The sequence below is a fragment of the Pteropus alecto genome, unplaced genomic scaffold (assembly GCF_000325575.1).
Source record: "Pteropus alecto unplaced genomic scaffold, ASM32557v1 scaffold311, whole genome shotgun sequence".
Taxonomy (NCBI): domain Eukaryota; kingdom Metazoa; phylum Chordata; class Mammalia; order Chiroptera; family Pteropodidae; genus Pteropus; species Pteropus alecto.
In genome coordinates, this window is record NW_006431916.1 from 1290128 (window position 1) to 1305392 (window position 15265).

Here is a 15265-nt window from a genome sequence, read left to right on the forward strand (position 1 = left end):
TTCAGCAATGAAAAGTAACAATTGATACATGCAGCAACATGGATGAATCCGATATTTTGCTAAGTGAAAGAAGCCATACTCCCAATGCCACCTATGTTATTCCACTTATATGACATTTTGGGAAAAGCAAAACAATAGGCACTGCAAAAAGATCAATGGTTGTTAGAAGTTGGGGTGGGAGGAAGTATTGACTACATAGTGGCAAGCATGAGAGAACTTGTTGGGATAATGGAACCGTTTTGTATTCTCGACTGTGTAAGTGGTTACACATGACTATGCATGCGTCAAAACAGAATTGTACACCATACAGAATTTTACAGTACATAAATTTAAAAAGTGTATTAACCTAGTTAGGATAGTGGCTTCCCTTGGAGTAGCAGTACTGATTGGGAATGAACCGGGGGTGGGGGTGCACCCTGAGTGCTGGTCACGTTGTTTTTTGAGCTTCATGCTGGTTGTCATAAGGGTTTGTTCATTGAGGTATATGTATTCGTACGATATTATTATATGTTATTTTCTAATAAAAAGTAAACAAACAAAGTGGGAGAGAATTCTAACCTTCACTGTCCTCTGGTCTCCTTCCCCTAATTCTTCCCGTACTATAGGCAATAGAAACCACTAGAAAAATCATTGTGTTAAACTCTCCCTGGTCAGGTTTGGTACCTGTTCCTAAAAGTCTCAAACAATAATACCAGGTTATCTGATCACCAATACTGTTCACAATACTGTTTAGCAGACCAGGATTTATTCTACCAGCTTTTAGATGTATGTGGGGTGGAATGGAGGTAAGAGCTGATAGTGGAAAGTTAGTGAGAAAATAGTCAATGATTAAATAGTGACTATTCTATTCTTAGTCAAATTGAATGAAAAAAATGTATCTTATCTGGGCGATTTAAGTGATTTAAGGCCTGTTTCTAGACTTTCAATAATTTATGTTCTAGAGAATTGTTAAGGACTGTTGAATCTAGCATAGGCAGAGAGGTGAGTATGGCTTATGAAATCACCCTGTTTTCCAGTTCCATGATTAAGATTGAGTCAGAGTAGGCCAACGTCATAGAAGAGATGAGTAAACATAATTATAGGAACTGAAATGTCAATAATTTTTAAACTAAGAGTCTGTCAAAGATTTCTCTATAGGTGATGAAGAATGGTGGACCACATTTTCTCAGTCTTTTGCTACCAGCCATAAACACACTAGAGCAAGAGGAAGAACAGGAAGTACTGACAGTCAAGTATTGGATGCAGTGATCGATGTTTTGTATACATTGGTTTATTTAACTCTTAAAACAATCCTGCAAGGTAGTCATTCGAATCTCATTTAAAATATGGCAAAATGAAGGCTCAGGTTAATTTGTTCAAGGCGAGTTGGAACAATTCCAGACTTCTGATTTCAAAGGAAAAGGGAATTAACTTTTAGAGTGTACTATGTACGAGCCCTCTTTATTCATAATCTTATTCTCAACCTATTTCCATTTTACAGAGAGATAAAAAGAAAGAAGAATGACATGACTTGACCAAGGTTATGTAACCAGTAAATGGCAGGACTGGCATTCAGATCAGGCTCTGACTCCATAGCCCATATTCTTCACATTACAGCACTCTGCTGCCAAAGCCGATGAGAGCTATACTGTACAATTCTGCAGGGAGATAAACAGAATCTTCAACAATGGATGAAAACACTAGGTAATCTAAACTTGTCAGGAAAGTGACCGTGTTTTTCCTAGCTACCTTCCAAACATCTCAATAAAATCTCAAATTTATTGACATTTACTTTTTTCTGATCAGTAATTCAAACATTGAGGGACTGAATAACCCACTAAATTCAGCTCACAGTATAGAAGTAAAAGAAACTGGTATGGTAGATAAACCACTGTTCCAGGAGCCAGGAGGTAATTCTGGCTCTGTTCCTTATTCGTAGTGTAGCTTTGCTTAAGACACTGGGATCTCTGGCCTTCTGTTTCACCACATGTATTGAGAGTATTCAAGGCAGAGACTCTTGGAAGGTAACTGTTTAATATTCTAGAGAACAAATTTTCCTCATTAGTAAAGTCCCCAAATTGCCATCTTTGGGATTTAAATAGTATGTAGTGATTTAACAGATTTTTGTTAACCAGAGTGTATTCTGCTGGAATGAGTTCTGTTTGCATCAGTTTTTGAAGAGACCTGGGCAGATATGGAATAGGAAAACAACCAGAAATGTGTAGTCATGTTTAAGATGCATTTTTATTTCTTATCAACTTAAGGATATTAAAAAGCATATTAGAAACAAGGAATGTTTTATAAAACATTCAAAATAGTATTATTCTTTGTGTATTAGAATAGTGAGCTTTTTAAAGTGAATACTGTTCTATTTTGGTTCTAAAGAAGTTTTTTTCTTTGTATGTCACTGTGACAGTGCTAGGCTTTGTTTCCCAGAATTAATTACAGCTGTGATAGGAATGATTTATTCTATAGGTCTGTCCTTACTACTGTGTGACTCTGGGCAAAGACCTTCATCTTTATCTGTAAAGTGGGACTAAAATAACAAGTCATAGTGCATTCATCGTAGGGGCTGAAAAATGAGGCAGCATAGCACATTAGAAAGAATTTGGGGCAGAGAGACTTGGATACAAATACTAAGCACTGCTACTTCTTAGTGATCATCTTGGGCAAGTCATTTCACTTAAGCCTTATAGTGGGGCTAGAACTCTTATTTTTTATTAATTAAATGAGAATATACGAAAGTGGCTGTTGCATAGTAGTACTGAGCAATTAGTACTTTTATTAATAATCTTATACAATCTAGAAAGCTTCACAAAACAGCACAGCTGCTTTTGGAGAACGTGGGGGATTAGGGGTGCTGATCCCTGTGCAATTGAAAATCTGCATATTAACTTAACTCCCCTAAAACTTAACTACAATTGTCCCTTGGTATCTGTGGGGCATTGGTTCCAGGAACACCCACCCCCACTGCAAGTTCCAAAATCCAGGGATGCTCAAGTCCCTTATATAAAATGGCGTAGCACACTGCACAGTTGGCCCTCTGAATTTGTGGATTTGTGGATGCCCAACTGCGGATTAAAAATACTGTTTTTGATCCAAGGTTGGTTGAATCTGAGGATTGGAACTTGTGGAGACAAAGGCTGACTGTATATTGATTGAAAAAAAAATCCACATATAAGTGGACTTGTGCAGTTCAAACCCATGTTGTTCAAAGGTCAACTATATTTTCTTTCCAAAAAAAAAGAAACAAAAACAAAAAACCACTTAACAAGGACATCCATAAAGCAATGTAATATTTAACACATAAATGGCATCATTTTATAACTCTTGATATTTTACAATATGTGACTAAGAAACACGTCAAAATAGCTTATGCTGGGGTTTTGCTGAAAGGTGATTTCTGGGGCTCTTGAATAATTTTCTTCTAGTATGTTTATATTTGGTACCAACCTACTATATTTAGTGTAACAGCTGTAGTATATATTTCAATGTGTTAACATACTCAATTCCAAAACCTACAGAAGAAATTTTGATTGGGTTGCCTAATGGCTCTTGAATTCAGTTTACAAATTATGTGATGCCCAAACTGTTCCAGGAAAACCTTATAATTTTTTTTTCAGAATTCAAGACACAATTATCACATGGATTTTACAATAAAGTTTATTAGCTGTTCTCCTCTTTCTCATAAATGGAATGGATAATGTCGATAATTCTTTACAAACCAGTACTCATTTAAGAAAGTGTAATGAGGAGGTTGTCAAAACACATATTTAATAAACTCCAAAAAAAGCAATGGGAAGGTAAACAATATTAATATAAAAGACCAGAGAAATTGATTTCTGAAATCATATCTACCCTTCACTAAAATTTCTTAAAATTGATCACCATGAAGATCTGCACAACGCTAGTGCGGAGCAGCCATGAAAGATGAAAGGAGTGCAGTCTGAGGGAAATATACTCACACACACGAGGCTTTTGCTTGTTTGCCTATTATGAAAGGAGGAGAACTGGAAAGTGAGGCAGAGGACCAAATTCAAACCCAATGACAAGAACAACAGTAACAAAAACAAAAACGAAACAAAAATAAACCAACCAGGAACCATTTGAAAACTTTTGTAGAAAAGAGGAGAACATGCCCATACTTTTACTTGCAATCTAATTTCCCTAAAGGTTTCTTTCCATAACCATCATATCCCCATTTTCAGTTCACATAGTTAAGGAAGATAAAAGTCTAGTCAAGTAATATTTAATTTAAAAACCAAACAAAAAGAGTAGGTGGCAAAAGAAAAAAAATATATTTTAAATATATGTTTGTGTGTGTGTGTGTGCAACTATGTAAAGAAAATAATTCCCATAGTTACAGAGTTTAAAGAAAATTTTATATATATTTATATATATATTTTTATTATAACAAAATAGGCAGTTATTGTGGGTAAAATATTCATTAAAATCTGACTCCTAAGAATACATTTAAAGTTTTAGGCTATGAACTGGACTCCTTTTTCCATTGCCGTGATTACTACATCACCACTGTAATGTCTGTTTTGTCTGTATTTATGTCTATGAAATTTTCTCAACTTTATATGTAAAAGGTGAGCTCCTCTAGCACCTAAACATGGACTCATTTCAGAAAATGTGATGATCATTATGCATTAATAACTTCTGTAAGACATTATAAATAGTGCTGCACAAGTACATTAAAAACATCTCAACATTGTTATTTCTAGCAAATGTACTGGAAAAAAAAAAAACCCCTCAAACAATAAAAGACTTTAAGAAGAGCTCTTATGAAAAATGAATATCCCTTATGACATTATGAAAGTTAACCCGGACATTAATTTTGAAATTAAAAAAAACACATATTTTCCATAATTTGTCTATAATGAAATATTCGCTTTCATAACAGAAATCAATTGAGAAAAGGACTTGAGGGCTAATATACTGGCCAAACCATGCTATTAAAGTTAAGCGTGCATTGTTGCTCAAAGTTTACTAAATCACTGATTAAAACCAATTTCTTTCATTTATATTGAAATTTGAAAAGAATGTATATAAAGCTTTTCTGAAATCTCTTAAAGTTACTTTCCCTTAAACATTAAGGAATTTTACCACATTTTCCCCATCTCCCCAAATCCTTAATAGCTGGTCAGGCCATTCTATCTTCAGTTCTGAAAAATGGCCAAAACCAATAGTGACAAAATAATACAGATGCTACAACTTGAAGGAGATAATAGATGTCAAAAATAAGTACAACTGCAGACCATGATATGTGGGATATGATTCAACATGGAAGGAGTATTAAAGGCAGACTCCAGAAGGAAAGGGCAAAGAAATGTCAAAGAAAATGAGACCGTGGAAAAGAGAACAGAGAAACATCAGTCCTCATAACTTTTCTTTTGCTGGAACCCATATGTAAGGACCAGACTGTTCTTCTATGATCTGCTTTACTTGGTTGTAAATGTCTTCCAGCGTATCTCCCTGTACGATAGCTGTAATGATAGAAACAAAATCAAAGACCTCCATTAATTGTGTATCTTCATTATTTTAATTACTAGTGAAATAGCAGATGTTAAATCTTAGAAATAGTTATTTATCCAGGAAGAGACACCACTTATGTACTGTTGGCTCAGTAAAAACTGCTCATTTCATTATTTTTCCTATTTGTAAAAATATAAAAATTTTTATTTTAAAAACTGATAAAAAAGTAAGATTTGGTGATTTTTACTTTGTTTTATGTATTTGGGAAATACACAATGAAGTATTTAGAGCCAAAAGAGCATCTGTCTGCAACCTACTCTTTATTTTATTTTATTATTTTATTATTTTTTGCAACCAACTCTTAAGTGTTTCCGAAAAAAATTATAAATGTAAAATGTTAATATCTGGGGAATATGGGTTAAGAGTATATAAGAATTGCTGGTACTATTGTGGTTTTTCTGTACGTCTGAAATTATAATACATACATGAAAAAGCACATGGGTTACAATACCATGATACTTAGTGTGAACACCAAATATAAGCTTATCATTATTTCAAACAAATAACAATAATGACAAAAATCTGTTCAAAGATACCTACAGAATAATTTAGGACAAAATGAGAGATGTGAAAATTGCTACTCGCTCTTTTCTTTGTAAACAAATATATTAAAATAGATCAAAATTAATAAAAGTTAAGAGAAATGTCAGTTTTATAGAAGAACTTGAGTCTATTTTTCTCGTCAAGTATGAATTATTCTTGTGCATGCTGTCCTAATCAACAACCCAAGAAACACAAACTTTCAAGATTCCTCATTACCAGTGTGCCTAGCTTAGATAACTTATTCTGAAAATGATAGTAGTAATTACTGGTAGATACGGGCATAGTTCAAAATCCATCTCAATGGGTTAGTTCACATGGCTCTAAAGCAAAATTCTATCATAAAGAACACTGCCGCACATGATACTAACCTGTGAAATGCTCAGTAAATTCTTGTTCCAGTTTCATGGCTCTCTCAAAAGTCTTTCTGGCTTGTTCTTCCGTTAGACGCTTATTCATTTCCCTATGCAAATAAATTTAGAAATTGATAATTACTAATTAATACTTTTTGAAGAAAGATGACAAAAGAGAGAAGACATAAAACATAAACGTGAAAAGTTGAGCTCTGTTGAGATTATGAATGTCATTAAAATAAAAATTCAGTCACTGAATATGTAGCTTTTTACTTGAAATGACAATGGTTTCAACACATCTTTGCATTGGTCTAAAGTAGCCAAAAAAACTAAGATTAATTTGACAGTTTTGACTTTGATGAACATTTCTTATCAAAATGACTTACAGATCTATCTACCAGTTTATAGGTAACAAAGGGGACACATTAACACAGTAAACAACACTATATGAGAAGGCAATCAGCAAAGTACAGTCTGGGGAAAACTGCAGAAGAAATGACTTAGCTTCTTCATTAAATAAATAGGAATGAAAAGAAATATGTTTGAATCAAGTTCCGAATGAGCTCTGTTTGATAATTTGGAACTTGATTCAAACAAACAAATTGAAAAAATACACAAAACTTATGAAACAATCAGGAAAATATGAATTATCTAATGATATTAAAGAATTATTAAGCATGATATCCTAGTGATGTTTTTAAATAAATTTTTTTACAATCTGTTTTTTTCGATTATAAGTGGCATACAATAATGTATTATTTTAATTCTACAGCACAGTGATTAGAGATCTATATATCTCACAAAATGATCACCCCACTAAATCTAGTACCCATCTTCCCCCTTACATATTAACTATTTCCCTTATGTTACATTTTATATCTCTATGTCTAATTTGTAACTATCCATTTGTACTTCTTAATCCCTTTGCCCTTTTTTGCTGTCCCCCCAACCCCTCTCCAAACTACTAGTCCTCAAAATATTCCCAGTATCTATGAGTTTATTTCCATTTTTGTTGTGTTATTTTGTTCTTTAGATTCTACATGTATGTGACATGCAATATTTGTCCCTGACTTATTTCATTCAGTGCAATACCCTCTAGGTCTATCAGGGCAATATCTTCTCCCATCCCCTTCCTTTTAGCCTGTGTGTCTTTCAATCTGAAGCGAGTCTCTTGTAGGCAGCATATGTAGGGGTCTTGTTTTCTTATCCATTCAGCCACTCTATCTTTTGGTTGGAGCACTTAATTATTTTCCATTTGAGGTACTTGTTGATAGGAATGTAGTTATTACTACTCTTTATTCTTGTTTTTGATACATATTTTTTCTTCTTAAAAAAAGTCCCTCCGAAATTTCCTGTAATACTGGCTTGGTGCTGGTAAATTCCTTTAGCTTATTTTGTTTGCCCTTCGACTCTAAATGATAGCTGTGCTGGATAAAGTATTCTTGGTTATAGATCCTGAGTTTTCGACACTTTGAATATTTTGTGCCAAGCCCTTCTGTCCTGCAAAGTTTCTTTTGAGAAATCAGCTGCCAGTCTTAAGGAAACTCCCTTGTAGGTAACTAATTGCTTTTCTCTTGCTGCTTTTAAGATTCTTTGTATTTAACTTTTGGTATTTTAATTACAATGTGTCTTGGTGTGGGCCTCTTTGGGTTCATTTTCTTTGTGACTCTCTGAGCTTCCTGGGGTTGTATGTCTACTTCCATCACCAGGTTAGGGAAGTTTTACATCAACATTTTTTAAAATATATAGTCAACTTCTTCTCTTCAGTTACCCTTATGACATAGATATTTTTACCTTTAATAGTGTCTCTTAGGCTCCTTAAATTATTTTTATAGTCTTGGCATCTCATCTCTTGCCATTCTGATTGTGTGTTCTTGGCTTTCCCATCCTCTAGATAGGGAATATGATCCTTTTCTTTATTCACTTTGTTTATTCTGTTTAATATACTTCTCATCTCATATAATGTGTTCTTCATTTCAGACTGGTTCCCTTTTAAAATTTCTATTTCCATTTTTATGTTATCTCTTCATTGAAATTCTCACTGAATTTATCTACACTTCCCAAAAGTTCATTGAGTATCTTCCCATTTTGGCTGCCTTTCTGTGTCTGTTTCTATGTATTAAGCAAAGCTCCTGAGTCTCCTGGTCTTAGCGTGGCTTTGTGAAGTAGGTGTCCAGTGGCACAATCCTGAGAGGGGTTCAGCTGCAAGCCAAATTTAGCCCAAACCTCTACCCCTCTGGGTCACCTGTTAAGATTCAGCAAGCAATCCACAGATGCGGTGCATACAGTTGCCTCAAAAGGCCACACCAGAAACCCAGGCCAGGTGCCTGCAGTGTAAGTCTAGGCGCTGCTCAGCAAGGCACATCTGACTCGCTGAGGATATACCGGGATGTTGCTTGGGTGGGGCCACAAGTTGGGGGAGGCAGGGTTTTAGGGAATCCTCGGGGTGGATCGACCTCTTATCCAGTTAGATGAAGTCTCAGCTATGGCAGCACTGCATCCACATGCTGGGAAGGCGGGGGGCTCAACATAGGAACAATTGATACTGCCAGCACTTCTGCTTGATAGAAAGCCTTGCCTCCAGCCCTCGCTCCGACAACTCAGTGTCCCCTTGCAAGTCCCTGGTGACCCCTGAGCAGCCGACCTGGTGCTGGTGCTCAGAGTGAGAACGTCTGTCATTGAGAAAGTCCGGTTGCGTACACGGCCCCTTTAAGAGGCATCTACAGTTGCTGAGTGCAGCTGCCAAAGCCTCTGTCCCACTGGGCAGCCTCACATCTTTGCCCCTTCCTACCTCCAACTGTTGCAGGGTGATTTCTTATTATAGGGCTTCTGTTCATCTAGACTCCCAGGCGACTCTGCTTGCTGTTTGCTCCATGTTCCATCTCAATTTTGATGTGGTTGCAAGAGGGGATGAATGAAGCTTCTATCATCTATGCCATTTTGCCTAGTTCTCTAAATAAGAAATTCTTATCTTTCAAATATACACTGAAATATATGGATGAAATCATGTAATGTCTGTGATTTGTTTCAAAGTAATCGGGACTGGAGGGTTAAGGAGGTGGGAGATAGAAGAAACAAGACTGATAATAATTGTTGCAGTTGGATGATGGGTACATGTAAGTTTGTTCCTAACTTAAGAGGGAAAACTTTCAATATTTCACCATTAAATATGATGCTTGCTTTTATATTTTGTAGATGACCTTCATCAAATTAAGAAAATTCCATTCTATTCAGTTTTCAAAATGTTTTTGTCAAAAATGTATGTTAATTTTATTGAATACTTTTTCTGTATTTATTAAAATGATCATATGCTTTTATTCCTAAAATCTGTTAATGTGGTACACTACACTGATTTTTAAAAATTAATTTAAAAATTGTGATAAAATATACATAAGTTACCATTTTAATCATTTTACATGTACAGTTCAGTAGCTTTAGTACCTTCACACTGTTGTACAACCATCACCACCATCCATTCTTATAACCTTTTTTTTTTAAATTTTTTAAAAATTAAGTTTATTGGGGTAACACTGGCTAATACAATCATATAATTTTCGGGTGTACATTATGATTTGACATCTGTACATTCTATTGTGTTTACCACCCAAAGTCCAGTTTCCTTAAGCTACCATATATTTGATCCCCTTTACTCACTTCACCCTCCCCTTCCCCTCATATTTGACCCCCTTTATCGCATCTACCTACCCCACCCATAGCCCTTTTCATCTTGTAAAACCAAAACACAAAACCTATTACAAATGATTCTCTATTCTTGCCTCCCCCCAGGCCCTGGCAACCACCATTATACTTTGTCTTTATGATTCTGACTACTCTAAGTACCTCATACAGGTGGAATCATACGGTATTTGTCTTTTTTTGTGACTGGCTTATTTCGCTTAGCATAATGTCTGCAAGGTTCATTCACGTTGTATACCATATTGCAGAATTTCCTTCTTTTGTATGTATATACTACATTTCTTTATCCATTCTTTTGTCGCTGAAAACTTGGGTTTCTTCCATGTTTTAGCTATTGTTAATAAAGCTACCATGAACATGGGTGTACAAATATCTCTTTAAGACCTTCTTTCAATTCTCATGGATATATACTCAGAAGTAGAATTGCTGGATCATATGGTAATTCTATTTTTAATTTTTTGAAGAACTACCATACTATTTATCCACAGCGGCTGTATCATTTTATGGTCCACAAACAGTGCACAGGAGTTCTAATTTTTTTCACATTCTTGCCAGCACTTGTTTCCTGTTTTTTTTTTTTTTTTTAATAGTAGCCTTCCTAATGGGTGTGATGTGGTATCTCATTGTAGTTTTGATTTGCGTTTCCCTAATGAACAGTGATGTTAAGTATCTTTTCATTTGCTATTGGTCATTTGCATATTTTCTCTGGAGAAATGTCTATTCACGTACTTTGTGCATTTTTGAATTGGGTTGTTTTCCTGTTTAGTTCTAGGAATTCTCTACATATTCTGGATATTAATCCTTTATCATATATATAATTTGAAAATATTTTCACCCATCCTATGGGTTGCCTTTTTACTCTGTGGATAGTGTCTTTTGATATACAAAAATTTAAAAATATTCATGAAGTCTAATCTTTATTCTTCTTGCCTTAAAGCATTACTTTGATAGTAATGTAAACCAGCGTACTTTTGATTAATGTTTGCATGGTTTATCTTTTTTCTATGTTTTTACTTTCGGCTTTTCCAAAGCCTACTATTTAAAGTGTGTCTTATGAAAACAACATATAGTTGAGGGGTTTCATAAGACACAATCCCAAAATATGGCACTTTAGCATACTGAATATTTTAAGTGGAAAAAATTTGAAAATTGGCAGGTATAGGAAGAACTCTGATCTCCTTCTGAAGTAGGTCCTAAGATCCTCATGTGAGAGGTGACCTCTCTATACCTAGGGGAAAGGAACATCTTAATTTAGTCTACCATTTAGCTAATGAAATATTTGGGTTCACTTATACCATCCTACTATCTGTATGCTTTTTGCCCCATCTGTTCTATGTTTTTATTTGTGCTTTCCTTTTTAGTTTTTATTTAAATTCTATTTTTTTGCCCTCTGTTTGGTAAATAGTTACACATTATTTTATTCTCTTAATGGTTACTCAGAGTTGTACTGCCCAATTCAGTAGGTACTAGCCACATGTGACTAGATAAAATTCTAGTACATGTTACCTTATAGTTTAGTATAAAAATGTTCATTATTAATATCACAGTGACCAACTCTCATAACAACTCTAAGAGGTGGGTATATTATTAATTTCTCCATTTTACAAATAAAGGAACTGAGATGTAGGGAACTTAAGTAAATTACCTAGTCCAATTAAGTGATTAGAGACTGGATCTGTACTTAAGAGGCTATGCCTTAGTCATTTATACTTACATGATATTTTCCATGGATTTAGGTTTAATAAAAATGGAGACTGGGTAAAGTTGTGCAATCTGTAATCTCTTTATGGCATTTCCAGACACATCAAGGATACAGTGTTTGCCCTAAAATAGAGGGAATAAAGAAGAAAAACAAGTGAACCAAGTATTTTCAATTATATCAAAGGTACAGTTCCTACAGATACATCACATTTAAAAAGGAGTGAAAATGCAGTTCCCTTACTCCTAGCTTTTACAGATCAGTAATCTTTCAAAAAGCAACTAGTATGGATTTCTTGTCTTTTATGTTTCTGAGAAAGGGCATTAAAAAAAAATCATCCTAAGCTACCACCCTACCAGAATCATCATTTCATAAATGAATATATGATCAACAAGAAGGTAAAAAGCCTAGAATAAAAGAGAATCTTTTTTTTTAAACAGAATAAATTTAAATTTATAAAACCTCACTATCATTCTCTATCCTAGTTCTCATTTTATTGGGGACTAGCAAAAATTCTATCACAAACTGGCATTTGGGAACCTCAGTTCCGGATTTGAGACATTTTTTCTGACATGCTTAAATTCATTGACAAAGGTGAATTTAAGTGTTTAATGAAGATGAACATTTCCATGTTAAATAAAGTAGTATGTATAATTTATGAAACACATTTTTAAAATAACGTATTTTAAATCAGGTACTCCTCCATAATGCATCTTGTAATCTAAGGGCTTGAATCTACTTCAGTGAATAATTTCACTTAAGTAGGATATTTAAAATAAAAAATTTAATATTAAATACTTCAAACATATAGAAAATAATATACACATGTACCCACCATCTACTTTTATCATATACTAACATTTTACCCAATTGCTCAGAAATTTAAAAGTATACTAAAACATTAACATTCTATCGTGTTTGCTTTATTTTATCCCTCTCTATAGGTACATAAAGTTTGAGAACAAATTGCAGACATACATCTTTACCCCCTAGTTCCTAAAAACAATGACACCTCTTATGTAACCACAGTATAATTTCAGTTGCTCAATAATGCCTTTTACTGTAAAAGAAAAAAAATTTTTTCTCAGTCCAGAATCTAATCCAGGATCACATATTGCATTTAGTTGTAATGTCTCTTTAGTCTCTGTTAATCTGGTGCAGTTTTTTAGTCTTTGTCTTTTGTGATCTTGCTACTTTTGAAGAATTACAGAATTTTTTTTCATAGAATATACCTCAACTTGGGTTTGCCTGATGTTTCCCATCAGATGGCAGGTTACACATTTTTCACAGGAATACCACAGAAGCGACACTGTGTCTTCAGTCCATCATTTCGGGGGCATATGGTATCTATTTGTCCCAATATTAGGGATGTTAATTTTGATCACTTATTTAAGTTTTTGTCGGCCACATTTCTCCATTATAAGACTACTATTTTTCCCTCTGTAACTGATTTTGGGGAAGGATATGTTGAGACTATGGAAATACCCTGTTTCTCATGATGTTAATTTGCTCATTAATTTTAGCATACACCAATGATTCATCATTCCTTCTATCTTTGTAAGTAGACATTCTAATGGAAGGCAAAGCTTTCCTTTCTATCCATTTATTTATTTAATTATATATTTATTTATACCATTATGAACTCTTAGATTCCTATTTTATTCTCTATGTTATAATCGGATATCATCATCATTTATTTTAATATTCAAATTAGCCAGATGTAGCCTCTGAGGGACTCTACAGTTGGCTTCTGTGCCTTTTTGACATAGCCTCAACATTCTTTAAGCACTTCCTTATTTTCTGGCACAGCAAAATGTTCTAGCCTCATCTTATACTTTTGCAGTCCCAGCCCTGGAATCAGCCATTTCTTCAAGGAGTTCTGCATCTTTTTAATGGAGAATGACATTTAGAAGCCAAGATCTAGGCACTAGTTAAATGAATTACTGAGGTGTAATCATTTTTAGGCCTTTTTGAGGACAGAGCAAGGAAACATATAGGTATGTATATATATATACGCATCTCTATTTCTACAAATTTCTAATTCCAACCCAATTATTACAGGGTTCATTCTATCCTTTCCTCCTTCCATATTTCTAAACTCTTCTGACAGTGAGAAATCTGGCTCTCATTATTTGTCAATATGTTAATTAGCTTAACTATAGTATATACATTAAAGTAGTGTCAGAACTGATAACCCATACCACTCTGAAAAACAAACTTAATTAGAGTTTAATATTTATTTATAGATCTTTTTGTCTTCAGCCTATGTTCAGGATAATTGAGATTAAGACTCTCCTTCCCTTTCTTCCTCTCTTCAATGTAGTCATTTTAAATATAGTTAGATTAATTTAGTTTTTGTTTGTATATCACGTTTTTCCCTCATCTTTCCTTGTTGATATTTTCTGAGTATATAAAATGTTAACATAGTTCTAAAAGTCAAAATTACATAAAAAAGGTATACTTGGAGAAATGTCACACCTTCATCCTGTCTACCTTATTCCCAATTTCCCATCCTTTCCACTCCTCCCTCTGTAGGTAACCAATCTCATTAGTTTCTGATTTATCATTTTTATATCTTATTTTTGTGTGAATTGCATATTCATATCTTTTGTCTATTTTTTCTATTAGATTCTTGGTCTCTATTCCTTCAATTTTTAAAAGTTCTTTTATATATTGGGAATATCAGCCTTTTGCTTGCAAAGGCTTTCTCTGTCAGTTGTGTTTTGACCTTGGTAATAGTGTTTTCCAATAGCTTTTGGAAAAGGTTTTTTGGCCAAGTAAAAGTCTTTAAAAAAATATGTGGTCAACCTTATCAGTCTTTCATTATATTTAAATTTTAATTCATAGTTAAAAAAAACCCTTCACTATGCCCAGGTCATATTGTCTTCTATCAATTGTGTGAGAGACAATTTTGGTATATGGTATGAAGTATGGTTCTAATTTGTTTATTTTTTTTCCACTTGTTCCAGTACTATTAAAAAGCCCTTTATTAAAAGTCCCAGTGATTTAAGATCGCATCTTTATCATATAGTATATTTTCATATGTGTTTGGGTTTTTCCTGGATTTTCTTTTCTATTCTACTGGTCTATCCATGTGTCAGTATCATACTGTTTTACTTAAAAAGACTTTATAGTATGCTTTAATATCTGGTAAGCCTAAAATCCTTTCCAGCTTTTCTTGTTGTATTGTTTTGGCTTCTCCTATGAACTTAAATTTGATTTGTCAAGCCCTATAAAAAAGCTGGTAGATATTTTTATTGGGATTGTGTTCACATACAAATTAGCTTAGAAAGAACTGACAGCTTTACAATATTAAGTTATCTTGGCCAAGGTCAAGAAATTTCTATTCAGTTGTCCAAATCTAATATTCTATCTTTCAGGAGTGTTTTCCAGATTTCTTCATATAAGTCTGTATATCTCTTATTAAGTTTACTAAGTATTTTATATTTTATTTCTT

The 15265-nt window shown here is 33.9% G+C and overlaps 1 protein-coding gene across 8 annotated transcripts in view; it reads right to left on the reverse strand.

Moving 5' to 3' along the window:
* Positions 1 to 3624: 3624 nt before the first annotated feature.
* The window catches only part of DLG1 (discs large MAGUK scaffold protein 1), a 229273-nt gene continuing 217632 nt past the window's right edge, over positions 3625 to 15265 (reverse strand). For 4 of the 8 annotated variants that reach the window (XM_015600251.2, XM_015600246.2, XM_015600237.2 and 1 more), the window contains 3 exons: positions 11824 to 11933; positions 6432 to 6523; positions 3625 to 5471 (listed from right to left, as the gene is read on the reverse strand). In XM_015600251.2, coding sequence (XP_015455737.1) covers positions 5365 to 5471; positions 6432 to 6523; positions 11824 to 11933 — 309 coding nt within the window. In that variant the 3' untranslated portion in view covers positions 3625 to 5364. The remainder of the gene's footprint in view (positions 5472 to 6431; positions 6524 to 11823; positions 11934 to 15265) is intronic. The other 4 variants (XM_015600249.2, XM_006906159.3, XM_015600240.2 and 1 more) reach the window with 1 other exon arrangement.